This window comes from Manis pentadactyla, chromosome 3 (assembly GCF_030020395.1).
Source record: "Manis pentadactyla isolate mManPen7 chromosome 3, mManPen7.hap1, whole genome shotgun sequence".
NCBI lineage: Eukaryota > Metazoa > Chordata > Mammalia > Pholidota > Manidae > Manis > Manis pentadactyla.
In genome coordinates, this window is record NC_080021.1 from 208,757,679 (window position 1) to 208,784,592 (window position 26,914).

Here is a 26,914-nt window from a genome sequence, read left to right on the forward strand (position 1 = left end):
AACGAGGTGAAAACGGCCCTGGGGGTTCGAGCTGAGGGAATGGCCCGTGCGAAGGCCCAGAGGCGGGGCCCGCGGCAGGATATGACCCTGGGCGGAGGCAGCACTTTAGGGGAGGAGCCTGGAGGGACATCTGCCCTGGAGGCTCCTTCAGCTTCCTGCCTGGACCAGGAGCTTGGGGCGACCAGCCAGCACCCTGCCCAGGTGCCCCGGTGGGGAGACTGACCCATGGCTGGAAGCGACCGTTCGTTTTTTGGCATCTTTCTAGACTTCTTGGACCTGTAGGTTGTGCCGTGTGGTTACCTGTATGGAAGACTGTAATTTTCCACTTGTTCCCTGGAGGACCCGGAAATCTCTAGATGCCACTGCTGTTTTTTAAAGTCATTTCTGAAATTTCAACTTGGAAGATAGATTCAGCGTGTGCTTTGTGGGTAGGGGAAGCCCGTCTGGACACACCTCTAGATGCCGGTGTGGGCTGCGAGGTTCCCTGATCTGGCCGGGACAGGCACGTGGGTGCACGCTGTCCTCAGGAATGGGCCTGTGTGGCCTCGGACTTCTTGGTGACAACCTCGGCAAGATCCTGGGCCGGGCTGGAGGAGCTGGTCTGTGGAGACCCAGCCAGACTCACAAGACGGATCTGGCTCCTGGGCATTCGGTACCCAGACCTGGGTCAGCGGAGAGGCCTGCGCTCCTGCCACCAAGGTCTTTGGGTGGCTCTGTTGCAGGGTGGGGCACAGGAAACTTCTCCTGGTGGGTGGGTGGGCTTCAGATGGCAGTGGGCCTGGGCTGGAGGGTGTGGGGATGTTTCTCCAAGGAGGCCCAGCCCTGGGACCCCACCCGTTTTTGGGCCAGGGCCTTGCTAGCCTGCCCGGGCAGTCAACAGCGGCTACCCCAAACCCCTCCTTGCAGCCGCATCCCCACACTGGCCCTTGGAGTGGCTAAATGGGACACCCTTCCGGGGCTTTGAAGAGTGAAGGTGGAGGGTGGAGTTGCTAGACTGGCTCCTCCCTCCTCCTGGGAATCAGGCCTTTGTCCTCTAGGAACTTTAAGTTCTGGGGGATAGGGTGTAGAGAAGCCCATGAGCCCAGGATGGAGGAGGCTGAAGCAGACAAGGCCGTGGGAGCACCCGGAAGGTGATCTTGGCCCACGGAACTGGCACGGCTGGCAAGGTGGGTTGTGAGGAGGCAGGCTCTGGCCCCTGGCTGCTGTACCCTTAGCCAGAGGCTCCCAGTACAGGTGAGGAGACAGGCGAAGCCACTGGCTCCCAGATGCTGCATCTTGGAGACAGATTTAATAATCCCAGCCTGTTCTCTCTGGCGGATAGTATTGCAGGAGAAAAGCTTTACTCCTAAAACTTTTATTGATCCAGACACTAATAAAAAGTAAAGGGTTTTTTGCAGCAAGATTTTTTTTTCTTCCTACTAGAGCAAAGAACATCAGAGCCCTAAAACACAAATTTGTTTTCCTCCGTCTGCCTAAATTGGCTGTGTTGGGGTGGGGGGCGTGGAGTTTGGCCTTGTTCAAATTTCACCTCTGCAAGAAGCGTCCCTGCTTCGGAAGCCTGCAGTCATCCCTCTGTTCCTCAGTTAACTAAAGCCGCCACTTGTGCATCTAGTCTGTCCCCCAGAAGGGCCAGGGTGTGACAGAAGCCTTCATGTTCTCCTGAGACCCAGAGCAGTGAGAGGCCTCTTGCCAGGAAGAGGCAGTGGGGACTTGACCCTTGACTTTGTGGGTCCTTCTGGGTCTGCTGCTTTTTGCTGCCTGTTCTTTGCTTTTGCAAATTTCATGAATACTCTCTGAACTTCTACACTGCCAGAGCGCAGAAATACGACAGAGGAGACCTGTTGGCCATACAGAGCTTATCTTTGGGCAGGAGAGACATAATCATAAATAAATGGAGAAATAAAGTAATTCCAGATTAGGTGACATTCCCCTACTGAAGTTAAGTGAGGGATTTTTGTTTGCTTTGTTGGGCATCTGGATTCCCAGGGCCTAAAATAGTGCCTGGCATATAGTTTGCACTTAATGAATATTTTCTTGCTGAATGAGCAAGATGCTGTGAAGGAAACAGCCAAGTGTTTCAGTGGGCAGTGGTGGGGGTGGGGCAGCACCTGCCATAGTCACGGAAGGGCTGAGTTAGGAAAGCAGCCAGAAGCCAGCCTCTGGAGATGGAAGGTGGAACAAGAATTCCCGCCAAGGAAGCAGCGAGTACAAACTCCCTGATGCTGGAAAGTGGAGGCTTCAAGTTGGGAGTGGTGGTGGTGGGGTGGATGAGCTCAGAGTGAAGGCCTGCTGACTTCTTCCACCTGGAGAGGAATTTGGTTGTATTCAGAGTGCTATAGAGTAAAGGCTTCTAGCTAGGAGTTAAGTAATATGATTTGCATTTCTGAAGGGTCCCTCTGACTCCCTGATGAGGGAGTAGGAGGGCCTGTTGAGGCTGTCCGGGCAATTGGAGGGGGCAGGTGAAGAGTGGACGGGTGGGAGAGATTTTACAGGAAGTAGCAGTAGGAGCTGCTGATGTGTTGGGATTCTGAAGGCCAGGGAAAGGGAGGGTTCCTGGATTTTGGTACTCCTGCTTTTAGCCCCTGAGACTGAGCTCCACTTGGGACCTATCAGGCTTGAGATTTCATGAGGAGGCCAAGAGGAGATGACAGGCTAGGATTTAGATATGTGAGCCTGCAGCTCAGAGGGGAGGGCTGGGGAAATGTAAACTTAGGGGTCTTGAGCTCACTGGAGTGGATGAAAGCTAAGGAGTGGATAATGTCCCCAAAGGACAGTGTTTTGCCAAAGGATAGCGCCCCCAAATCAGAGCCTGGGAAACTCCCAGCACCTAGGGGAAAGCTGGTGCGGTTCCAGGAAAGGAGCCAGAGAACAGTGACCTGTGCTGGAGGAGGCCTGCCAGAGAGCGTGGCCCGAGATTCAGGGAGGGATCTAGCTATCCTGTGCCACTTGAGGAGAGGATAGAGACTGTGGTTGGCTTGGCTACATGATGGCCTTCGGGGACCTTAGGAGAACCCCTGGGATCAGGACGGGTGTGGTGAATAGAAGACGAGGCGGCAGTGTCAGAACTGCAGGAAGAATTTGTGAGGCTGAGGGACTGAGGTGGGGGTGCTTGTCCGTGGTCTTGTCTCTGTTTACCAGCTGCTTACCAAGTGGTCTCAACCTTGGGCATTGTCAGAATGCTCTTAGTGGAATCCTAGAGACTATAAATCTGAGGACTGGAGTGATCCCCCCTAAAATGACCTTTATCGGTGATATGAGCTCTTCTTTCTTCTTCTTTTCTCTGGAGGGCTTGCTGTAGTGTCTCACTTTAGAGACACTTTAGGGCCATGTAGAGACATCTGACCCTGCCCAATCTCTGTCTGGGTCCGTGACCCCTAAAGAAGAGCATCGTGGAGCTGGGTTTACTCACAGGTTCTTCCTACCTTTTTCAGAGCAGAGCTAGACTTCATTTACATTAATGGCCTTGCTCTAGGAGACTCCTCTGTGTGTTTAGTTTCCAGAGAAGTTGCAGATCTTTCAGGATATTTTGGTGGCCAGGATCTTGACCTACCCCAAGGGTTGGCTGGCTATAGGAGGAGTTTAGAATGTGGTTGGGTGGGGGTGGAGGACAAGGGTTGGGGACAGCCTAAGGTGCAATGGTCCGCAGGTGGGTTCTCAGTACCTAGTGAATGAATGACACTCAGATATTTGAGTCTTTGGGCTCCCAGGTTGTTTTGTTAAATGCTTTCTCTACATGTGGTTAACCAGTATTTGTACATCTGTTATATCTAGGTGATAGTGTATTTCCTCATTTTACTCATGAGGAAGCCGAGGCTCAGAAAAGTGAAAGGACTTGCCAGAAGGTCCAGGGTTGCTGAGTAGCACAACCAGAACTGCAGCCCTGGCCTGCAGACCCCAAGTCAAGTTGACCCTTACTACGGATTAACCCTATGAGTGAGGAGGTGATGGTGGGGCGTGAAGCAGCCAGGTCTCCCCGTTCCCCTCAGGAGTAGTGGCCACATGCTCTGCCAGAGCTACAGAGCATTCCTTCTGCCTTCTAACCACCTGTTCCAGTTGCTTTAGGCCCCGGGAAGACAGAATGAGGCAGGCCTTGAACCTGGACAAGCCTTGGGGGCTGATATGGCCAAGGGAGCCTCCACCTTGTTTGTGCACAGGTGTGGGTGTCTTGTATGGCTCCTGCAGAACTCCCCACAGGAAAGTGAGCTCAGCTGTAGCATATCCCATAGGCGACACCTGAGGATGACGGGCTTGCCCCCTCACTGGGGACTGGGGAGATTGAGAACCAGAGAAGGCTGTGGCGGGGCGGGCTCCGCTTGGGAGATGATGCCTTATGCTGCCTCCCGAGGGGCTGTGTGGCTTTGCACCCTTCCCTCACCCTACGCAGCAGACACCAGTCAGCCTGGGGGCAGCTGTTTCCTGGTTTCAAAGGACTTGGGCCACAGCCCAGCCTTTTCTCTGTATGGACTTCTGGCCTGGATGCTCCTGGGGAGGGCGGGCATCTGGGAGGTGCTTAGAGGGTCCTGCCTTGCCTGGTATTCACCAGCGTTCCTAATTGGACTCCCCACCACCTGCTCCTTTTTACAGAAAGAAACTGAGGCCCAGAGAAAGAAGTGACTTGCCCAGAGTAACTACCCAAAAAGCTGGCTTCCCAACTTTGTTCCTCCCAGCATCCCCCGGGGCAGCCTCCCTCACCCTAAGGTGGTTGGTCTTTCTTGAGTGCTCACTCTGAGCCAGGCCTTGTTCTGTGACTCCCTGACTCCTAACAGCAATCTTGTGAGGTTAAGCACTGTTGTTGACCATTTTACAGAGAGAGGCCCAGGGAGGTGACTGTATCCAAGAGCAATCAGCTTGCAAGTGCACAGCCCACATTTAAACAGTCTTGTTTAAATCTTCAGAGCCCAAGTTCCTTAACCACCAGGCTACGTGGTGTCAAACTTATTTGACTGTCAGCCTCCAAAGAAACAGAATGAGAGTGGTAAATCCTTGAATGACCTGGCCCCTGCAGAGTTCAGCCTGAGTACTCTGCCCAGCCTTGGCCTTTCTAATGGAGAATGGTCGTACAGCACCTACTGTGTGCCCAGCCACTCCAGGTGCCAGGAAGTGGCCCACCTTTCTTGGGGGACTTGTTAGACCAGGTACTGAAGCCCAGTCAAATTTCTTCTTTCCTCTCCCCTGCCCACTCACACTCTAGCAGCTGGGCAGGCCCTGCTTACCCTTGGAGCCTAGGGGCCCTGGGACAGCCCCCATCCCTGCAGCCCTGCCTCCTGCTTTCTTGTGGATAGTGGAAGGGCCTTGGCCATCTTGCCTAAGCCCTGGGCTTGGAAGGACAGCTCCCTTCACCTCTCCCTCCTCTGGCCCTACAAGCCTGTCTGGGAAGGGATAAGGGCCTTGGTGTTAAGTGTGCCACCCCTGCGGGGCTGCAGACCCCCTCCTCTCCCTGCTCATCCTCCCTCTCCCTGCTCTCTCTGTGCCTCACCCTCACATAGCATCGCTCTGTCTCTTTCCCTGTTGTGTCAGGTCAGGATTTCCAGTCTTCTGCAGGAACAGGGACAATAGAACCAACCCCACAGGGTTTTGAGGCCAATACCAAAGGCCCAGTGGTTGGGCACCTGTGACAATGATTCCTCATTCTCACCCCCTGCATTTTTCCCATGAAGGAAAGACGCTAGTGGATTTGGGACAGGTGGGACCCAGGGGGTCAGGGCAGGGAAAGCTGGGTCCCCAGGAGGGAACAGGTAGGAGAAAGGTTCCTGGCTTTGGTGGGCCTCCTGCAGCTGGGTCCCAGCTTTGCTGCAGACTTGGGTCAAGTTCTGGGCAAGCTGGGAGCCTCTGCCCACTGCAGCTTCCTCATCTGTAAGGTGGGGTAAAGGTAATGCTTCCCTTGTGAGTAGTTGTAAGGAATAATGAGGTGGTGCTATGAAGTGGTACATGCCTGGCACATGGGGCTTAAAAAAGGTTGCCCTTCCTACTCTGTTCTTGAGATGTAGCCTCATTATTTGGGGGATTTTTGTGGGGTTCTTTGGGTGAAATTTGGATTTTTACTATTGTGCATTTTGTCTAAAATCTTCCTGAGAAGCCCACAGCCTCCAATCTGGTCATGACTTCTGAGGGATTTTTGTTTTTTGCTATCTTGTTTCCTCTACAGAAAAGGGGGTCTGTGCCTTTAAGTCCCCAGCAGCCCAAAGCAGGACACTGGCCCTTTAAAAGCACATTACTGAGAGTTGGAACTTAGCCTTTGTTTAACTAGCCATGATTAGTCCCAGCGGACAGGGCTGGAGCGGTATGCCCAGGACCAGAGCGGCTGGACTGGCTGGGCCCAGTGGGGGACGGCAGGCAGCAGAGTGGCTGACCCAGCCCTGTGGTTGCCCCAGCCTGGTGAGCCTGGTAGCCATGCTGAGGGATGGTGAGTGGGGAGACTGGGAAGGTGGGAGGCTGCCAGCCTCAGGGCCCCAGCCAGCCTCCTGGGCCCAGAGAGACCTAAATGAGAAGGGCAGGATGGGGCTGGTCAGAGAGGGTTGTCACAGGTGCCCCATCTTGGGGTACTCAGTTGTGCCCCCAGAATGGCCTCTCTGTCCGTCTTTAGCCATCCACCACCAGCCCAGAATGTGGAAGCAATTAGATTAGCCTCGCCAAAAGTGAGAAACAGAAGTGTTGCTGTTTCTGGTGTTTAAAAGAGAAATCCAGTGACCTCTGTGGCCTGCTCCATAGAGAAACGGGAAATGTTAGGAACTGCTGAGTTTTCTGGGCTGAGGAGCTTGGCCTTTGCTCTGGGTGGGGCTGCGCGGGGGCTTGGGAGCCTTGTCATCTCAGCCGGCCACCCCCAGCAGGACCCTGCGTTTTCCCTCGGTTCCCTGCCTGCGTCTGTTCCCTGAGCTGTGGGCCTCCAGGCTGGGGTGGGGAAAGGCCAGAAAGGCTGCGTCTGGGCCTGGAGAGTGTTTTGCTCTGGCTTCAGTATTTGAAGCAGTTGTCCGGAGCCAGGACACTGACACGCTGTCTTTGCCACGGAAGTACACCCGTCTCCAGGGAAGTCAGGGGTTTGGCTTGTTGGAAACTGTCTCGAGTGGTTGTGAGGAATAGATGAGCTGGTGCTGTGAAGTGCTCAGCACTGCACCTGGCTTGTGACAAGTCTCCGTGTCCCCTGGCCCTAGCCAGCTTCCCTGCCACTGCTGGGGGCTGGCGATGGGTCAGACCCCTTCCAGCTAGGTGTCCTCAACCATTTTGCAGACAGGGGAAATGATTTTCCCAGAATCACACAGGCAGTGACAGAGGCAGGGCCCAGTACAGTTCTGGTGACCCAGGATTCCTATAAGTTACTTTAAAGTTGGTGCATTTGATCACATGATTTTAGTGAAAGCCTGAGGCGTTGGCAGGAAGTGAAAAGAGTTTGGAGTTGGAGCCCAGCTTCCAGGCCTATCCTGGTGCTGTGGACTGTGACCTTGGCAAGCTACTGGACCACTCTGCCTCCTGTGTGCTCATGAGTGGGATACAAAGGGGAAACCCCTGGAGGGTGCAGGGCTGGGTGTCATGGACGTGGTCTTTGAGCGAGGCTTTAATGGAAAAGCAGCACTTCGCTGTTAGAAGTGCTCTGAGCATAGTGGGCAGCCCAGGGTGACTGGATCTAGATGCAGCTGTCCAGTGTGGCCAGATTGGGGTGCACCTTAGAAGCTGTATTCAAGGTGTTACTGGTTGGAATACCATGGACCAGAGGTCAAATGACAGACAGGACTAGCTTATCTTGGAGTCAGCCGTGGGGTGGGAAAAGAGGGTGGGCTCTGGGAGTCTGACATTCTGTCTGGGCTTGGGAAGCCCTGGTCTCTCAAGGTCCCAGAGCCTGTTAACTGTGGTTGGGTGGCGGGGCTGCATGAGTGTCAGAGGTGAGGGGCCTCCTAAGTGTGGAGCCAGCACCTCGTGCACTTTACCAGGTATATGGGGCAGGTACTAGAGAGCCACAGGTGGCTTTGATGCATGGTCACTAGGAGCAGGGGGAACTCAGCAGCCACACCCTGGTTTTCTTTGACATTGTTTCTCTTGGGTTTCTGACTCTATGGGTGGCCTGGGAGCCTGTGGCTTGCTGGCAGCCACCCTTTCCTGCTGTTTTGCTGCTATTGAATGCTCCTGGCTGTCTCTTGCTGGTTACAGTGTGAGAAGCAGGGCTCTGACACTGCACTGGGACTTCCAGACACTAAGCTTTAGGATAAATGGGGATTCGGGGTCCCAAGGCTCCCAGGCTCAGCGCTGGCATACAGGAGGTCCTCAGTAACTATATACTGGTGTACTGGATTAGCAGAAACCAGGAGTGGGGGTGTTAGCATGATAAACCTCCAGCAGGCTCTGGGAGGAGGCAAGGGCAGCTCGTTTGTCAGGGGAGGAAGCCAAGAAGCGGGAGAGGCAAACCCAGGTCTGTGCTCCCTTGGCCCGGCGCTGCTTCCCCTTCACCTCTTTGTCTCTATCTCCCTGGGGCTGCAGAGCCCCGCGTACCAGATGGCGACTGGAATTGAAGGGCTAGAGATGAACATTGAGCTCGGAGCCTAGGGTTCCAGTGTTTGTTCTCAGACGTGTCCGTCTCTCCAAAAATTAGGACTTTGAGGCATCTACTTAAAATGGTAGCACTTTTGAGCCTGCCCTGGGCGGTGGAGGGTGGAGGTGGAGGTTCTCTGGGGTCAGCTGGCAGAGAGGCTTTTGAGAGCCCACATGCAGGGAGGGCCAGGAGGACTGTGCCTGCTGGGCGGGGTGAGAGGCATCTCAGACATGTCAGTGGGCTCTGGGAGGAGCCAGGTGATCTAGAGGAGTATCCTGGGGCAGGTGGGCAGCAGGCCTGTGAAAGGCCAAGCTGGGGCTCATCACAGGATCACTGCTCATCAGGGTACCCCTTGGCAACCAGAGGTGGCATTATCTGCATTTTACAGATGACCAAACAGACATACGGGTTAATTCATTTCACCAAAGTCACAGAGCTTTATGCCACCCATGTTTGTTTTTAAGGAAGGAGGCCTCACCACCTTAGACCAGTTATCAACCAGCATGGTGCCAGGTTCTGGGGCTGTGTCGACACATGGCTGGTCCTTGGTTGAGGCAGGAAGCCTGGTGCCCAGGGAAGGACAGTCCCCAGATCACCTTAACATGAATGGTCTACACAGCACGAGCAGGCCACATGGCATCGGACACAGGTCTTGGGTGAAGGAGTGGGGAGGGGCAGCACTGCCTCTGTCTGTGTTCTCACATGCTGCAGAAGGGCCAGCTGAACCTAGGAGGGCTTCCTGGATGTGGAGAGCTGGTGGGGGAGGGCGGAAATTAGATAAGCCAGAAGGGAAGGGGCTTCCTTGGGGATTGAAGTCCTTGGTTTTCAGCTCATTCAATTTTTTATTTCATCATCCTTTCCTGCTTGGTCATGAGTCCCCAAGGCCTGAGGCAGCTGTTGGAGGTATTTATGGTCCCTGCTGGGGGTGAGGGCCAGGGAACCAGTCAGAAACCAGTCCCACACTTGGTGATGTAGGGGATACCTGGGTGTGTTTACATGTGTGAGGAGGAGATGTGCTCAGACTGCACTCCCAAGGAGGGAACACCTCGGCCAGGGCCGCCAGCCATTCTCAGGAGTTGTCCAAGCGGAGAAGCTGGGGGAAGGCAGGCGGGCAGGGCCAGCACATGGGTGGTAGGGCGCAGTCTGGGTGCTCAGCCTTGTGGCAGGTGCAACGGGGCCCCAGCCCTGGAGGCTGTGCTCCTGGGGGTGGGAAGGGGGCTTTACCAGGGATGGGAGGAGGGTTGAGGGGTTGAGGGCAGCTGGACCAGGCATGGTGGTTTCTCTTGGGGACCAGGGAGGGGATAGAGCTGTCCCGCTCAGAAACAGGAGGGGCACTTGGCCCTCAGCTCACTTTCGATTTGTCCAAATCTCATCCTATTCAATGAGTGTTCCTCAGCTTCTCTTCTTTTAAATTCAGGGCACTTCGGTGTTCTACTGAGGTTTATGAATGTTTAAAAACTGCTTTGTGGTCCCCAAAGTAATTTGACAAGTCTGACAGCTATTGATTAAAAACCCGAAATTATTCAGGCTGCAGGATGACTTGGAGGATTAGATAGAAAGTTTTTTGTTTCTTCTTTCTCCATACACCCCTTTTACCTTCCCCAACAAAGAAATAAGGTGGGGAGGTATATGTGTTCCTGAATGTTTTTTGAAAACTCCATTAGGCTGCAGAATTATACTGAGAAGGTGGGGATGGGGGTGTGGTCCGGCTGCTGAGGGGTGCCTCTCCTGTTCAGGGACCAGAAACAGCACCCCTCACATCCCTGGTGTCTCCTGAGGTCTGTGGCCCAAGTCACTAGCAGGCAGCATGAGGAATCACTCTGGTAGAGGAAACAATTGTGGTAGCTGGTATATGGTCCCTATGTTTATAAGGAGTTGACATATTGGGGGTTGTGTGGCTCTCTCTGAAGCTGCTCATCAGGTGAGGAAACAGCAGCCTAGAGAGAAGGGGGAGCTTGTTTAGGGCCATACAGTGAGTCTGTGTGTCCAAGAGACAGACCTGCGGGCCCAGGTCACAGGCAGATTAGGAGCGGACCAGGACTGGAGCTCAGGACTCCCTGGCCAGGCCCCTTCTCTCCTTCTCAGGCCCCAGCCTGGCATAGCGTAAGGTAGACACCAGGGCTGTCCGAGGGAGGGGGATGGGCTGTTAGGATTCCAGCTTTCGCTTCAGGACTGTGGGACCTGGCCAGGCCACTCCTCTCTCCGAGCCTCAGTTTCCTCTGGTGTCCTAAAGCTTCCTTCATTAAATCCTTTGGATTAACTCAGGTGCGCACGGGAAAGGTTGCCTCACAAACCAGGTCTTATCAGACCTATTTGAGTTCCTGTTCCTCTTTTCTGCTGGGGCAATACAGCCTTTTTTTTTTTTTTGTATCATTAATCTACAGTTATATAAGCAACATTATGGTTACTAGACTCCCCCCATCATCAAGTCCCCCCCACATACCCCATTACATCACTGTCCATCAGCGTAGTAAGATGCTGTAGAATCACTACTTGTCTTCTCTGGGTTGTACAGCCCTCCCCGTGCTCCCCCCCACCACCACATTATGTCTGCTAATAGTAATGCTCCTTTTTTTCCCCCTTATCCCTCCCTTCCCACCCACCCTCCCTCGTCCCTTTCCCTATGGTAACTGTTAGTCCATTCTTGGGTTCTGTGATTCTGCTGCTGTTTTGTTCCTTCAGTTTTTTTCTTTGCAATACAGCCTTTTGTGCGGGGCTGTTGGGAGAAGGCTGTGTGATGATGGGCATGCCTTGGTAAGAACCTGTCACCAAACTGGGCATACAGCAGGTGTGTAAGTGGCTGTTGAGTCCAGGCTGCCACAGAGGTGATCATTTGGTTAGTGTATATGGGGTGTCTCCTGGGGGGTCAGGCCTAGTGCTTTGCTGTAGCCAAAGCATGTGATGCGCCATCCTGGTATCCTGTTTTGGTTGCCAGGGTATGGACTGTCCTTTGCCAGCTCAGCCCTGTGGTGGCGAGGGGAAGTGCATGCATGGGTAGGATGAGGGCAGGACACCAGGCACCTCCCAGCCCAGGGCTCAGTAAAGTGGATGGGATGGGGTTACACTGGTTCCCGTGACTGCTGGGACCCGCTCCCTTCCCTTGGACTCAGAACCCTGGGCTGAGAGGGAATCTGCCTCCAGGCCCTGTCATCCGAGGAAGCCTTCCCAGGCAGGGTGGCCAAACTCCCTGCCTTTTAAGGACAGGCTGCATTTCCCCAGGGCCCTAGGGGCCACCAGGCGGCTGCATTCTTTTCCCCTCCCCTGGGACCCTGGCAGGGCCAGGACTGAGTTCTGGCCTTCTCAGCAGCCAGTTCCCAGGCCAGCAGGGCAAAGCTGGGTCTGGGGAGAGATGGCTCTGCCAGTGGGCATGGCCTTGTTTGTGTCCTGATGCTTGATTCCCTAGAGGTCAACACTGTCACCCTGACTGTCCTGCCGGACCCAGCTCCCTCCAGTGTGGACAAGCAATTCTCAGCACAGTTCCCAGGGCCTTCCTTGCTGTGAAAGGCAGGAGCGTGGTTGGCAGGTTCTGACTGACGCTGGAGGCTGCAGGTCCTGCCAGGCCCTGTGTGGACGCCTCCTCCATGGAGACCAGCCTGGTCCAGGGTTCCTTTCCCTTTGGGGCCTGGGTGGAGCAGTAGGCCGTAGCGTGGGCCCATACAAGCATGGGAGTGGAAATTGGTTTGGGTGTCTCTGTCAAGGAGTCATAGGCAGGGGGGTTGAAGCAGCGCCTCGGTGGGGTCTGCTGCCTTCCCCCCTCTGGCACCCTCTCCTTTCCTTTTCATTCAGGAATTGAAGGACTTCTCTTCTTCCTTTTTTCTTAAGGCCTCCCAGAACATTTGGGTAGATGTAGTTTGTTCCCACTGGGGCATGAGAGGGTAAGGGATTTGAGTGACCGGAGAAGAACCCGGAAACGGCTGAGGAGGGAGTCTCTATCCTGCACTGCAAATGTTAGGAGCATCACCTAGCCTAGAACCGTCAGGCTTGATAACAGCACGTGCCTCCTCCATCACCCTTGTGCCCCTGCTCCCAGCAGTGTCTACAGTGAAGTGAGGGCATAGAACAGACGGAAGGGGATGGAGCTGTCGGGGGTGACTGATGGAGGTGCTGGCATTTACTCCTCATCTCCAGAGCCGCTCACCTGCACCATCTTGTTTGATCCTAGAGCAGCCCTGTAAGGAAGGTCTGTCATTCTCTCCTCTTAGGGATAGGGAAACTGAGGCCTGGAGAGTTGAATAACCTAAAAGTACTCAAGGCTGCATGTCTTATAAGGAGTGGAGACTAGATTTGCTCCTACAGTTGGGCACTCTTGACACCAGGCCGTCTGCCCGTTCCCAGCTACAGGTGTGTGTGCATGTGTGTCCCTAGGGCTCACTCACCTGCCTGCCTGCCTGCGTTCGCTGCCTCCCTCTTACCCAGCAGTCCCCAAGCAGTGCAGGCATCCCTCTGCGGCATATCTAAAAGGGACTTCTCAGCTCCTGCCCGTACACTTCAGGGACGGGGTTCCCACTGCCTCTGAAACCCCGTCAAGTCGGGCCGGTGTGTGGACAGCTGGGACTGAGTTGGTCTCAGCCCTGCCCTCTGAGGGCATGCAGGGCCGCTCCCTCGGTCCCTTTGAGATTTGGGCGGAGATTCTGAGCCTCTGACTTCCCAGGCTTTCAACTCACCCCACCCGCAGCTGGGAACATCCTCCCCCTGTCATACTGGGCTTTTGAATTATCGCAGGCTTTGTTTTTGGGTCTCCTTCCTCCTTGAAATAATAGAGAATTCGCTCAACTTCTGTATCTCTAACCTTTTGGAGAAAAAAGGATGGAGTTGAAAAATAGCTCATGGGTTGGCTGTAAGGCTATCAGATAAGGCTGGTGGCCCAGGAGCCGGGACAATGTCCTGTTGTTCCTGCTACTCAGGCTGCACAATGCGCTCCTGTTGGGACCTGTCTGTGTTGCCAGCAGTGGCTCTGCCTGTGCCTGTGGCATGCCCACGTTTCCTGGGCTCCCAGGCCAAGCAGAGGCTGCCACTCCAGCCAGCCCCCTGGTACTTCCTCCTGGCCTTGGAATGAGTGGTCATGGAAAGCAGGCCAGCCGGCTGTGGGCCTTTTGCTGTGGGGCGATGGAAGGGCCAGTCTTGCACTGATGGAGTTAGTCTTGGGCTCTTCTGAGTGAGGGTCAAATCCCACTCAGCCTCTTGGGCAAACCACCTGGCCTTTCTGAGGTGCGGCGGCTCAGTCCTGATGGCTGTCATGAGAATTAGGTGGGACGGTGGCATGGAGTGGGGCTCCGCCACATGGCCTGCGTGTGCATGATTGTCTGGAGACCTGAGACAGCATGATGGTGGCTGCATTGGGGCAGGCCTTTAAAAACTGAGAAAGATGGATTTCCTTAGGCAGAAAAGTGTTAGGAAAGGTGGTATGGGTTTAGGAAACGGGGGACAAAGCCCTCAGAGGGAGGGACTCACTGCTAGTCAGCAGCCAGTGGGGTGGGAGAGTCTAAGCCCTCACTGGGGGGTGAGGGGAGGTGGGGAGGGAGGGGAGGGCTGGCTCACCGCCAGGCTGAAGCACTGCAGCTTGATTCTCTGTCAGCTGTGAGGGGAGGGGGTGGGGAGCAGGAGTGACACCATGTTGGGTAGAGGGGCCCCCCAGTGAGTTAGTGCTTCTGTGGTCCAGACCAGGAGGGCTGGTGGTGCACCCCTCTGCCACCACCCTGAGGCCTTGGCTTTCCCGTCTGTGACCAGGGAGTCGTGGTGTCACCCCCTTCCTGGGAAGGGTGGGGATTCCATGCCAAGGAGGATACAGCAAAGCCCTCCTGAGCGGCTGGCTAAGGTTGGGAGGGGCCCACAGGGACAGAAGGGCCTCTCGTGGGGGGCGGGGGGAAGCTGTCCAGGGTCTAGAGAATGAGACATTTCTGGACTCAGAGGGATGGGGCCATGGTGGGGGATACAGCTGCAGAGGGCAGGATGACCTTGGAAGAGAGAGAGAGAGGGAGTGCCCCATGCTTGGACATGGCCCCAGTGTTTCTCAGAGATTCTGGGTGAGCATCTTGGCGAAGCTCTTGCTAAGTGGCTTTGAGCAGGCACTTGCCCTGATGACCTGGGTCGTCTTTGTCCCTTCTTCCAGTCAACCAAGGTCTGAGGGTTTAGGGAGGATTGTCCTCATCCCCGCTGACCTCCTCCCCTGGGCCTCACTCACCTTGGCTGCTGGGTACTGGGGTTTTGCTTGAGAAACTTGGGTGGGGCTCTGAATCTTGGCACTAAGCCAGACCTAGCCCTACTCATGAGGAGCCCCCTGTCTGGCAAGGAGACAGCTCCGTGACAGACCTTCCCAGCATGGCCTGCTGAATGTCAGAGTGCTGGGACCACATGTGAGGCTGCTGTTTGCTCCGGGAGTCGGAGGGCTTCATGATTGAAGGAACACGGATGATGGGTGTTGGAGGTTGGGTAGGTCAAGGGGACTTATGGGCAGAGGGGCTGCATGTGTCTGGAGGCCACCTGAGGGAGAGGAGCCCAGGGTGGGGGTGGGACAGGCCGATGGAGCCCAGCCAGCAGAGCTGGAGCAGCGAATCCCCTGTGCGTGGCTCAGAGGCCTGCAGAATGCCTCTCCCTGAAAATCCTCTAGGCCCGTCTTCAGTGTGTGCGCAACACCACTGATTGCCATTTAAAACAGGAGTCCTTCTTCCCTTTTCAGGTAGGGAAATGGCCCCTGGGGACTTGGGGTGGGGAGGTGACCCTAGGACGATGATGAGACCCAGCCCTCAGCTTCTCGCCTATGAAGTGGGAGGCGGGGGCAGGTGAGGCCAGTAGCTGCCCCCTGGCCTTGTGAGGATTCAGCAAAGTGGTATTTCCTGTGGGCACAGCCCCAGGTAAGTGTGGCCCGGGAGTGCTGGCTCTGCCTGGTGAGGAGGGCCAGGAGGGTGGATCCCACAGCCATGGTTCGAGACCTGGTTCTGTTAGAGGTGTGCGACCCAGCCCCTGTGAGCCCAGTGGAGTCACTTGCATCCCTGGCAGGGTTGGTGGGGGAACCAGCTGTGATCTGGGCTATGGAAGTGCTTTTCACAGTTGGAGGCCCCAAGTGAAGGCCTTTTGCCCTTCTTGGTGCCCTTCACCAAGGGCACAAAGGCCGTAGTTTCCAGGGACACAGGAGGTCAGCAGGGGAAGCCGTCACAACTGAGCCGGGCACTGGGGAGGCCGTGGAGTGGGAGTGTTGGGCCATCTTCTCTCCTGGCCCAGTCTTGGGTGGCAGGGAGATGCAGAGGCTTGTTAGAAACGTCAGGCCCCAGGCCCCCATACCACACAGGGCAGCCTGGGCAGGGCCCCCGGACCGACCTGGGTCCCCATTTCAGCAGGGGCCATGGGCAGATCAAGTAACTGCTGCTCTGAGCCCATCTTACCTTTCTGTAAAACAGGTAGGTGAATACTCCTGGCAGGGTTGTATGAATTGAAATGAAAACAAGGATGTGAAGGTGGCCACCTGGTGCCCTGTGCTGAGTGGGGACTAGTGTCTGGCGGTGGGGTGCCTTCCTCCTGGGGGTGGAGTGCAGCAGAAAGGGGCCAAACCACCTGCTCCCTTTCCCTGGGCTTCCTGGGTAGGGAGACTGCTCTCCGCTGCTCCCCTGGAGCCTGGGCAGTCCGCTGAGTTCTCCTCCCTCCCTCCCTGCCCTGGTGGGCTTCTTACACAGCCTGGCAAAGGCAGGGTGGGGTCAAGTATGCCTTGAGTGATTGATGAGGCAGGCAGTCCCTGCTGTGGGCCGTGGGGGCCTGGGGCAGAGGCTGCAGGCCTGGGACGCATCTTGCTTTCTGGAGAGGGTGGTTCTTAGGCCCTGAGGTGGTCCTTCTGGGTCCAGGAAGTAACCAAGTGACCATTTTCCCTTCCTGAGCCCCAGTCATTGTATCAGCCACCACTGTGGAGGTCCTCCCCTGGCAGGGTCACAGCAGAACAGCTCGCCGTGATGCAGAGCTGTGTGTCAGGCTTGTTGAAAGGGGCCCCTCTCTCTCCTGCCATGAGCCTGGGGAGGAAGGTGGCAGAAAGACGCCAGGCTGAGCGGGAAGGATGCGTCTGCATGTGAGTTAGAGAGCATGGCCCCCTGGTGCTGCCCCCACTGCGGTCAGAGCCTGGTCCTCTCCTGTGCAGGGGCAGCCTGGCAGACTTTGGAGGAGCCAGTAGGCTGCCCTGGGTGCCATGCTGCCCCCATTCCTCTTCCCCCCAGTGGGCTCTGCTCCAAGTCCATTAGCGTTGAGAAGCCCTGGGGAGGTGGGAAGGGTCAGCACTGTCCCCTGCAGCCAGGATGAGTTAACCGTGAACTTCTCTGCAGCCCTCTGCTCAGTCAGGAACCTTCCCAGCGAGGCCTGGGCCAGCTGGGGCATGTTTGTGGGGCAAGATGGTGGGGAAGGATGAGGAGGGTTCTGTAGCCACAGACTCCAGGCTCTGGCTGCTCTGGGGTCTGGCCCAGGCCTGCTGGGCTCCTGAGCTATAGAACCAGGGCCCCTTTGGGTCTCCCTGGGCAGGCCCAATCCTCTGAACTGTGCCTCCCTTTCCCCTCCCAGCCTGCTTGTTCAGGCACCCCAGGCAGGAGGTGGCCTCAGCGTACCAGCTCCTCCCTTTGCACTTCCTGGGTCCCTACTCCACCCTCCCAGCATCCTTACCTGGCAGGAATTTGCAGGCTGGGCCAGGAAGCAGCCTGATTCCAGCCCGTAGGCTGGGTTTGCAGCCCTGGACAGCAAGCCAGGGGGCTCTGGGTCCCAGCCTTCCTGGGCTTGGTGACTTCTCTGGCATCTGAACAGGGTGTGTCTCACACTAAGGTATGAAGTCCCATCCTGGGAGGGAGGCCTGGAGGCTGCCCGTGTGGTGGGTGGCCCAGCATAGTGGGCAGTCCCACCCCTGGCATCGGTCACTGTTGTGATGGGGAAGAAGCCTGGCAGCACCTAGAACTGAGTGGTATGCTAAGGCCCCTGTGCACACCTGTGAAATGCTGCCTGCCAGAGAGGACCCTGAGGAGCAGCGCGTGCCAGCAGGTTGGGCCTCACTGAGGAGTTCCACGCGGAGCCCTGGGGGTTGGGTCGGCTGTAACTTGACTTCAGCCTGACTCACAGCTGCCTGCTGGTCTGTCCGTTTCCCCTCAAATTCTCGGAAGTTCTGCTCGAGGGTGTCAACTCAGCTAAGTGATGTGAGCCCTGTCATGTGCCAGCTCTGTGCTGGGCATGGGAGCAGCTTCAGGAAAGCTCACTGGGTCTTTTTTAGGATTCCCCAAGGGCTGGGGTCCCCATTTCAGCTCTGACTCCCATGCAGTGCCTAGCACAGGACTCCATGATGGGGCAGGCTGTTGCCACAGAGGTGTAGAGCTTGAGGGTTGGGGGTGGCCCCTGTCAGCCTGTGAGGCCTCGTGGTGGGGCCTGTCTGGTTCATTTCTGGATTCCTGAGCCCACACACAGTGAGCCTCAGTCCCCCTTACCCAAGGTGGGCATGGAAATTGGGTTACAGGGCGTGTGCCTGATGGCAAGTGTTTGGTGACCCTGCCAGGCCTCACTGGCCTGAGGGTGTTTGACAAGGGAGAGAACGATGGACTAAGCGTCGGACCAGCAGAGGGTGTTGTGGGAAGGAGGTCTGGGTGGGCTAAGCCCAGGGCGGGTTCCGCACCAGCTCCAGGGGTGGGGGCTGTGGACATGAATGGGGCAAAGCCTGCCCAGTCTCCACGCTAGGGGTGGGTGAGCAGGCCCGGCTGGTCCTCAAGCTTTTCCTGAGCCCTAGCTGTGGGAAGCGGGCTCCGGGGGGCACTGCTGTGTGCTGTCGGCTCTGGAAAGGGACACTCACCTCTCTGAGGTGGACTGTGCCAAGCACCGGTGCTGGTGCCAACTGAGTGCTTTCCATGTGACATGCTGAGGAAACCGAGGCTCAGGGTGGGGAAGTGACTTGTTCAGGGCCATACAGCACATGACCGGTGGGCCAGGTCCAGGCCAGGTCCATCACAGCCAGTCCTGGCTGGGCTCCATTTGGTCAACTACCTTTGTTCCTTGTGCTGTGTTGGACCCCCAAGCTCCTGCACGGGGCCCCTTACTGAGTCTCGGCGGCCTGGCTGCTGCGCAGACTGCTGCATCCCCACAGTCCTCATCTGTAAGAAGGGGGCAGCAGAGGTCCCTGGGCTGGCCTTCCTGAGTAGGGATGGTGCACGAGAAAGAGCTCTGTTGGCAGTGACGTTCTGGAAAAATGGGTAAATGGGTGACAGCTTTGGTTTTGGATGGGGACGGGGTGGAGGGTAGGGAAGGTGGGGAAGGCTGTCTGGGTCCTGTGGGTCTCTAAGGCTGCTTAGAAGTCAGGCCAGACCCTACCCCAACTCAGTGGTGGACTAATTTTGTCGCCTTAGTGGCTGAGCCGCTTAGCCAGAGTCCTGCAGTGGCAAAAGGGACTAACAGGTTTCTGGGACTCCAGTATCTCGATGCTTTTCTTCCCCTGAATTGGCCTTAAGACAGAAAGGACAGCGAGAGCTGAGAGGAGTGACTGCCTCCAGCGAGGGGGCCTGGGCAGGCCTCTTGGAGGAGAGGGGAAGGGAGGGAGCAGCACGGGGGGAGGGGAGGGGCAGGCGCAGGCCGACACAACTGCCCACCCTCCAGGTCCCATCTGATGCCCAGGCTGAAGGAGTCTCGCTCCCACGAGTCTCTGCTCAGCCCCAGCAGCGCCGTGGAGGCACTGGACCTCAGCATGGAGGAGGAGGTGGTCATCAAGCCCGTGCACAGCAGCATCCTGGGCCAGGACTACTGCTTCGAGGTGGGTCGCACTGTTGGAGCAGGGCGGGGCGCTGGCATCCTCTCCTGGTACGGCCGGGTTTCCTCCAGGTACCCTTCTGTGTGGCTTTGGTGGGGGCCAGGCTCTTGGGGCAGTGGCTGGAATCTGCTCGCAGCTTTTGGCTCCTAAGAGACCGGGAGGAGCTGGGGAACGGAGGACTTCGTTTCTGCTCTGTGGGCTCCTTGGAAATGGACCGGCACCGTCCTCCACACTGGCAGAGGCAAGAGGCCTCAGGAGGTGAAAGGGAACAAACACCTCTGTGGAATTGCCTGAGCCCCAAAACCCACGTCTTGGAAAACCTGTTAACCCTCCTTAGAAACCCCTGTGCAGTGTGGGGTAGCAGAGAGTGCCCCCTTTTCTGGGCCTGTTTCTCCCTCTAGAAGAGCCAGAACCTTCCCTGCTCTAGCCTTCTGTGACCCAAGATTCGAGAGCAAGGGTCCGGCCATCCAGCATGGCAGGGCTGTCACTGAGGATCACTTGTCCAGCCCTTCTCTGTAGTTGGCAAATCAGTGAGGCCAAGCCAGGACCAGGGTAACTGTTGCAGGTGTTCCTAAGAGTTCTCGTTGCTTCTCCAGTGATTCCTATTCTCTTCCCACCTCTTTCTGGGAAGCTTCCCGTCCCCCACTCCCACTCCCAACAACCTTGTGTAATTAGAGGAGCTCTCTCATGGAGGAATGAGCCTGGTAATGAAATCAGGCACTCCAGGACTAGTGTGACAACCTCCTGGCACCCCCAACCCCAGGGAAAGAATGGAGTGGTGCTTGGTATATGCCCTACACCCTGTGTCCTCTGGGTGCCCTTTCTGGTTCTAGACTGCTGGTCCGGTTGGGGTCTATCTGGGCTCCACGTCTTTGCCTGGGTCAAGCTGACGACAGTGCCTGTCTACCTGTCCAGAGCAGGCGGTGCTGTGGCTTGTGTGGGCCATGAATGGCTGGAGAGAGTCTAGTTTCCCCCTCTAGAGCCCTTGGGAGGTGCTGGGACAGAGTAGGAGCAGCTTGGGCTGCGCCCCTTCTCCTGGAGCAGACTGGAGGATGAGCAAGAATGAGACAGGAGGGTAAGGGTTCCAGGCAGGAGGACCCCAGCGCCCAGCACACCCAGGCAGCCAACTCTCTCATTTCTCTGGTCTGGCCCCCCAGATGTTAAGTGTCCATGACCGTCATTGTAGTCACTGTCCTTGGCAAGAGAGAGCCACGAGAAGGTGCCAGCTGAGGACTGAAGCGATCCTTTTTGCCGACCTGTGGTTTCTCTTTGGCACCTGGGGCTCTGTCTGTAGAGGAAGGCTTGGGTTAAGCATTGCCCTCTGACCGCATGCAGGTGGCCATGCCTTCTCTCTCTCCATTCCCGGACAGTGATGTTGGGGTCAGAAAGATGCTTTCCTACGGACAGAAGGTGCTGAGGCAGGGGTGAAGAGCCAGGGCAGGCATCAGATGGCACAGGACCGGGCCACCTCCTGTCACTTCTCTGGGGCTGCAGGTCTCAGGGCATCACCTGGCATCACCTGCACACGTGAAATACGGGGGTCTCGGTGAGCCTTGTTCTGCCTTCTCTCTGAGGCTGTGGGGCAGACCTGGCGGCTGAAGCCCGCCAGGCACCCGAGGCCTTCTGCCCCTCCCAGCCTCACTGTATTTCCCTCCCCTGTGACGCTGTTCTGCCATTCCCTGCAGGTGACAACGTCCTCAGGAAGCAAGTGTTTCTCCTGCCGATCAGCAGCCGAGAGGGATAAGTGGATGGAGAACCTGCGGCGGGCAGTGCACCCCAATAAGGTAGGTGTGCATCTCTCTCACCAAAGCATGAGGGGTTGAGGTTAGACCCAGAGCAGACTCCCAGCATGAGGAAGCAGACAGAGGAATCTCTGGGTGGACTGGGAGGCAGGGCCTGAATGAGCATAGCGTCCGGCTCTGAAAGAGGAGCTGGAGTGGGCCCGGTTGTCCCAGGTGCTGTGGGCCTCTCTGCCCAAAGCTACACACTGACGAGGCTGAGCCAGAGAACTGGGTATCCCACTGTTAGGAATTGGGTGCTGGTGTCCGGCTCCCTGGAACTCTTGGCTCCTTACCCACGGCTGACCCTGCTCACGCATCTGATCCAGCATAGACATCCTCCGGGGCTGTGTCCTCTGTATTCCCACTGCCCATGGGCTCCCCCGTCACGTTGTAATGGCCTGCTTCTGTGTTTACCTCACTGGCTGACTTAGGGCCTAGGCTGGGTCCTGATCACCATGACATTACAGAGGACGGGGCCTTAGCAGTGGTCAGACCGGCAAACTACTGAAGGGCTAATAAACGGCACAGCCACCTGCTGTGTGCCGAGCATTGTGCCAGCCTCTTATTTGCTTTCTCACTCTATTTTATTCCTGTTTTGCAGAAAAGGAACCTGAGGCTTAGATTAAGTCACTGCCCAAGGTCAGTGAGCTAGTATGAGGCAGAGCAGAGACCCAGCCCCTTGTCTGTCAGACTCCAGAGCTGTCCCTGCCCCACTGCCCATCCTGCCTCAGGGCCCAGGTCCTTCACCTTCTGGGGCCCATCTGAGCTGACAGCTCTCCTGCTCTGGGCTGCGCAGTGGGTGGGTGGTGGGACTCTGCAGTGACCGTGCTCCTCGTGCATGTGCAGGACAACAGCCGGCGTGTGGAGCACATCCTGAAACTGTGGGTGATTGAAGCCAAGGACCTGCCAGCCAAGAAGAAGTACCTGTGTGAGCTGTGCCTGGATGACGTGCTCTATGCCCGCACCACCGGCAAGCTCAAGACGGACAATGTCTTCTGGGGTGAGCACTTCGAGTTCCACAACCTGCCACCCCTACGCAACGTCACTGTCCACCTGTACCGGGAGACTGACAAGAAGAAGAAGAAGGAACGCAACAGTTACCTGGGCCTAGTCAGCCTGCCTGCTGCTTCTGTGGCTGGGCGGCAGTTTGTGGAGAAGTGGTACCCGGTGGTGACGCCCAACCCCAAGGGCGGCAAGGGCCCCGGACCCATGATCCGCATCAAGGCCCGCTACCAGACCATCGCCATCCTGCCCATGGAGATGTACAAGGAGTTCGCAGAGCACATCACGAACCACTACCTGGGGCTCTGCGCAGCCCTCGAGCCCATCCTCAGCGCCAAGACCAAGGAGGAGATGGCGTCGGCCCTGGTGCACATCCTGCAGAGCACAGGCAAAGTGAAGGTGCGTGTTCAGGCCATGGGCGGGGTCCCCCATATAGCCTGGCCCCATGGAAAGGCCTGGTGACATGTACTAGGTCACCTGTCATTCCCCAAGTCCACATCTTGGATTTCAGGCCTGTTGGAGGCACCAAGCACTACCAGGTAGGCTTCCTAAACCCAAGAGTTGCGTCATGGAATAGGGTGCTTTGTGCTCCTCTCCCATGGTGGGAGCTGATTACTGAGGCAGGTATGGAGCCGATGAATGGGATCACAGTTTGACGTGAGAAAGTGGGTTTTAGCGGCTTCCCCATGGCCCCTGAGGCTCGAGGGAAACGGCCTGTGGCCAGCCTCTCCCAGCACTCAGGGCCCCATGACCAGACATGCATGTCTGTCGAGGCACTGAGTTTGGTTGTTATTCCAATAGGTGACCAGCAGGGCATAGCCACTGTCACAGCCCCAGCCTCACCCCTCACAGATTCACACGCAAGGGGCACACAGTCACTCCTGAAGCCACTTGACAGCCAGCCAGGCAGGGCTACAGCTGTCCCCAGCCCCACAGCCCACGGGATGGGGACTGACTGAAAGCCGTCCAGGAGGCCCTACTACTGCAGGGCTGCAGGAGCCGAGCTCTCCCTCCCCGCCTCCTTCCACCTTCCGCGCTGTGCCTCAGCCCCACCCTCTGGTTCTGGGGACAAGTGGATGGCTTCAGGAAAGCTCCCTGCCACGCGCCTGCCCAGTGCAAGGAGTATGGTTCTGTGGGGCTCTGCCTCTCCCTGCCTTCTGCTGTGGCAGGAGCTGCCCAAAGCAGGTGTAGTGGAGAAGGGTCAGATGTGGGGTCCGTCCACACTGCAGAGCGCCTCACGTGCTGGCCTGAGGAGCTGGGCCTCTGTCCTGTGGACATGGTGTGGTTTGAGAGTCGAGTGGCCTGGGATGGGTGGGGGACCACATGTGTCAAGGTCCTGAGCCCATAGCCTGGGGTGGGGAGAGGCACAGATTGGGGCCCAGGCCTTGGGTCCCCAGGGCAGAGCCCATGGCGCAGGACTCCACTGGGCCTCCTTATCCTCTTCCCTGTCCCCAGAAGCCCCTGGGCTCCTGCTGGCCCTCCAGAGCCCCCAACTGCCTGTTGGACTAGTGGTGTGCAATGGGTGCAGGGCCAGAGAAGGAGGATTCCTCAGCGTGGGTGGGGAGGGGGCACACAGTGTCCTCCCTGCTGCTGGAGCCCCTCCTGCCCCTGCCCCGGCCTTTGGGCCTGACTGGCGAGGCTCACTGTCCTTAATTTCCTGGTCAGTGTTGGGAGGGGCTGCTGGAAAACAGTGAGTTAAGGAAGCCCCTGGTCCCAGAAAGGGAGCAAGGGAGGTGACGGGTTCGAACAGCGGCCCTTTCTGCTGCTGTGTCTGTCCTGCAGCACCTGGCTTCCGAGGGCTGGGCTAGCCTGGCCTAGAAGGCCCCCTCTGCTCTGCAGTGACCTTTGTTCTTGGGGCTCACAGCTGAGACAGGTGAACTGAGGCACTCATCATGGAAGGAGGTGGAAGCCGGGCTCCGGTCTCCCTGCCTGGTGGGCGCTCAGCAGGTTTGGGGAGTGATAGGCAGAGGGATAGAAAGTAACTCTTGCTGGGTGACGTGTGTCTGAGCTCCTCGTCTCTGAACACTTGGGAAGTGACGTGGTAGACTTGCTGAGAGGCAGAGTGTCTGATTAGGACCCTGCAGTCCCCAGGTGAAGGCCTGCCTTCCTGCCCTCTTCCCAGGCTCCACTTTTTGGAGTTTCTGTCCATGGGCTCCAAGGGACTTCTCCTTGTCATCTTTTCCTCCCTCAGTGCAGCAGGAGTAACGGCCTGGGAGGCAAGAGATTGCTGTTCTCCCCCATTGGGTCCTGGCTCTAAGGAGAGCTGCTCGTCCTAGCTGGGGCCTAGCACCCCCCAGGGGTTTGGGAAGGTCCATGGGTATGAGCAGGAGCCTGGCACAGCTGCAGGGCCCCAGGCAGTACTTAACCCTGCTTCTGTGTGTTCAGAGATGGAGACCCTAGAGGTCATCTGTAGGGCATGAAAGGGTCCTCAGGCTGTGTGGTACCTAGAGAGGTCAACAGCTGCATCCCCCAGCCCCTCCTGTCTCACTGTTGGCCAGCCACGTCTCCTAGGCCTAAAGCTCAGTTCTGAATTTCAGGGACCACTCCTGACTTTAATTAAAAGGCCCCAAATTTGTGCATATTGGAGTGAGGAATTCCAGAGCACCAGAAACCCTGGCGCATTGCTGGGCACCTTGTGGCATCCGTGCTGGGTGGCCTCTGCCCTGCCCATAACCCGTCCTGGGCCTCTGACTCCCGGCCTGTCTTCTTCCCTCCCAACGTCACAAGGTTGATTGTGGGTGTGAGGAAGCAGGGGCTCCAGAGGAAGCAGGTTTGTTATGCAGCCTCTCTGCAATCGGGCGGGAAGGCGCACTCAGGCTTGCTCCTGGGGTCTTCCCATGACAGTGTGCAGGACCAATAGGCTCATCAGATTAACAGCTGTCATGCCAGCACATCTGGAACCCACAGCAGTGAGGGGCTGCAGCCCTGGGTTCGTCAGGTGGGCAGTGATGTCACCACCTCCCGGACAGCCTCTGCCTCTCTCGCCCTTCCCTGTGGGGCTGTGCAGAACAAGTCTCTGTCTGGTGCAGGGAGATCCCATCAGACTGATGGGTGGATAGTGGCGGCTGCTTGTATGATGGAGAGAGGGCAGCCTGTCTGTCCTCATTGGCACTGACAGTGACAGGAGGGGGAATTCTGCTCTGGTCAGCCAGCCAGCCAGGCTTGGTCAGGGCTGAACAGGGATTTGAGACAGCTGGTCTGACCATGCTGCTGGCTTATGGCTGCATGTAGCATGCTCTTGCCCAGACCTGCCTCCCCGATCCCTGGACCAGCTCTGATGCCACCAACTCTAGGCAGCTCCCCTCATCAGGCTTCCCTGCCCCCCACTCTCCAGCCCCAAGAGTGGGCACAGCTTGGCAGTGGGACAGCCTCAAGAAGCAGGGGCTTCTCCTACCTGGGGAGCAAGTCTGGAATCCTAGGGTCCTACCTGCCAGGCCTGCTCAGGTCCACTGTCCTCACCTCCTGCCACCCCAGGACTTCCTGACAGACCTGATGATGTCAGAGGTGGACCGCTGTGGGGACAATGAGCACCTCATCTTCCGGGAGAATACACTGGCCACCAAGGCCATTGAGGAGTACCTCAAGCTGGTGGGCCAGAAGTACCTGCAGGACGCACTAGGTAGGGAGGGTGTTGGTCAGCAGGTGGGCAGAGGGTGGGATTTGCGCACCAGGTCTTCACTTTCCCCTCCATGTGCCCTCCTGGCCACAGGTGAGTTCATCAAAGCACTGTATGAGTCGGACGAGAACTGCGAAGTGGACCCAAGCAAGTGCTCGGCCGCTGACCTCCCCGAGCACCAGGGCAACCTCAAGATGTGCTGCGAACTGGCCTTCTGCAAGATCATCAACTCCTACTGGTCAGCACTGCCCCCACACCTCCTTCTTGACCTCAGCTGCCCAGGGTCTCCCCACCCAGCATCTTACCCATCCCATGTTGGTGTGCCAGGCACTGTGCTAGCACAGTGTGCTTCATCACGTGCAGACAGCTCAGTGAGAAGGTCCTGTTCCATTACCCCAACTTATAAACAAGAGAGCTGAGGCTTAATATGGAGAGGGCAGGTGACACACATGGATCCTCACACAGCCTCCAAGTCATGGCTCTGGGATCAGAACCACCCTCTCCATGACCCCACAGAGTTTTACTGGACTGCCCGGTCCCTGTTCTGGTCCTTGTTATGCTCTCAGATGTAAGGGAGTATTGAGAAGATATCAGGACATGGTTTTTACAGTGTTAAGAATCTGGCCATGGCAGTCCGTCTGCATGTTTGTTAGCAAGCATTCTATGTGTGCCAGGCAGTGGGGCCGGGTCTGTAGCAATAGGGAGCAAGACTGAGAAGGCCCTGTGGGAGGTGGATGGCTTAACCTGAGACTCCCCATCTGTCCAAAGGAGCATGGTATTCACAGGCTTGATCAAGCCCAGAAGGGCTTGTGTGGGTGCCTGAGCACTGGCTGGGCCTCGTGTGGAGACTGTAGAAAACAGAGAAGAAAGGGTTGGACTTTAAATAGAAGAGAGGTCTGCAGGCTGTTGCCAACCCCAGAAAGGAGCAGGGGTGTGTGGAGCAGGCCGTTCGTATGGGACTGCAGTCAGGGCTGGAATCAGTCCCTGGGCCTCTTGCTGCAAGGCCCGCTTCCCAGGCACCCCTCGTTCCTAGAGCACAGGTCCCTGGTGGCTAGTTGACCCAGTGCCAGGCGCAGCCTCAGCACGGTGGCTTGCATGACTCCCAGGGGGTCCTTGATGCCAGCTCTGAGTGCTGGGGTGGTTTTCACATTGGAGAAGCTCCCTGCATTTTCTCATTGCTCCAGCTCCTCCCCTCCCGCTCAGGCCTCTCTCCGGACCTCACCCGCAACCCCCAGGCATACCTGACTCCTTTT

The 26,914-nt window shown here is 57.0% G+C and overlaps 1 protein-coding gene across 14 annotated transcripts in view; it reads left to right on the forward strand.

Moving 5' to 3' along the window:
- DAB2IP (DAB2 interacting protein) overlaps positions 1 to 26,914 on the forward strand; it is a 188,460-nt gene that overhangs the window by 140,602 nt on the left and 20,944 nt on the right. For 11 of the 14 annotated variants that reach the window (XM_036915450.2, XM_036915448.2, XM_036915452.2 and 8 more), the window contains 5 exons: positions 19,112 to 19,265; positions 20,948 to 21,046; positions 21,890 to 22,444; positions 25,520 to 25,664; positions 25,755 to 25,899. In XM_036915450.2, coding sequence (XP_036771345.1) covers positions 19,112 to 19,265; positions 20,948 to 21,046; positions 21,890 to 22,444; positions 25,520 to 25,664; positions 25,755 to 25,899 — 1,098 coding nt within the window. Of the gene's footprint in view, positions 1 to 181; positions 700 to 6,253; positions 6,404 to 19,111; positions 19,266 to 20,947; positions 21,047 to 21,889; positions 22,445 to 25,519; positions 25,665 to 25,754; positions 25,900 to 26,914 lie in introns of those variants that run through there. The other 3 variants (XM_036915455.2, XM_036915459.2, XM_036915460.2) reach the window with 3 other exon arrangements.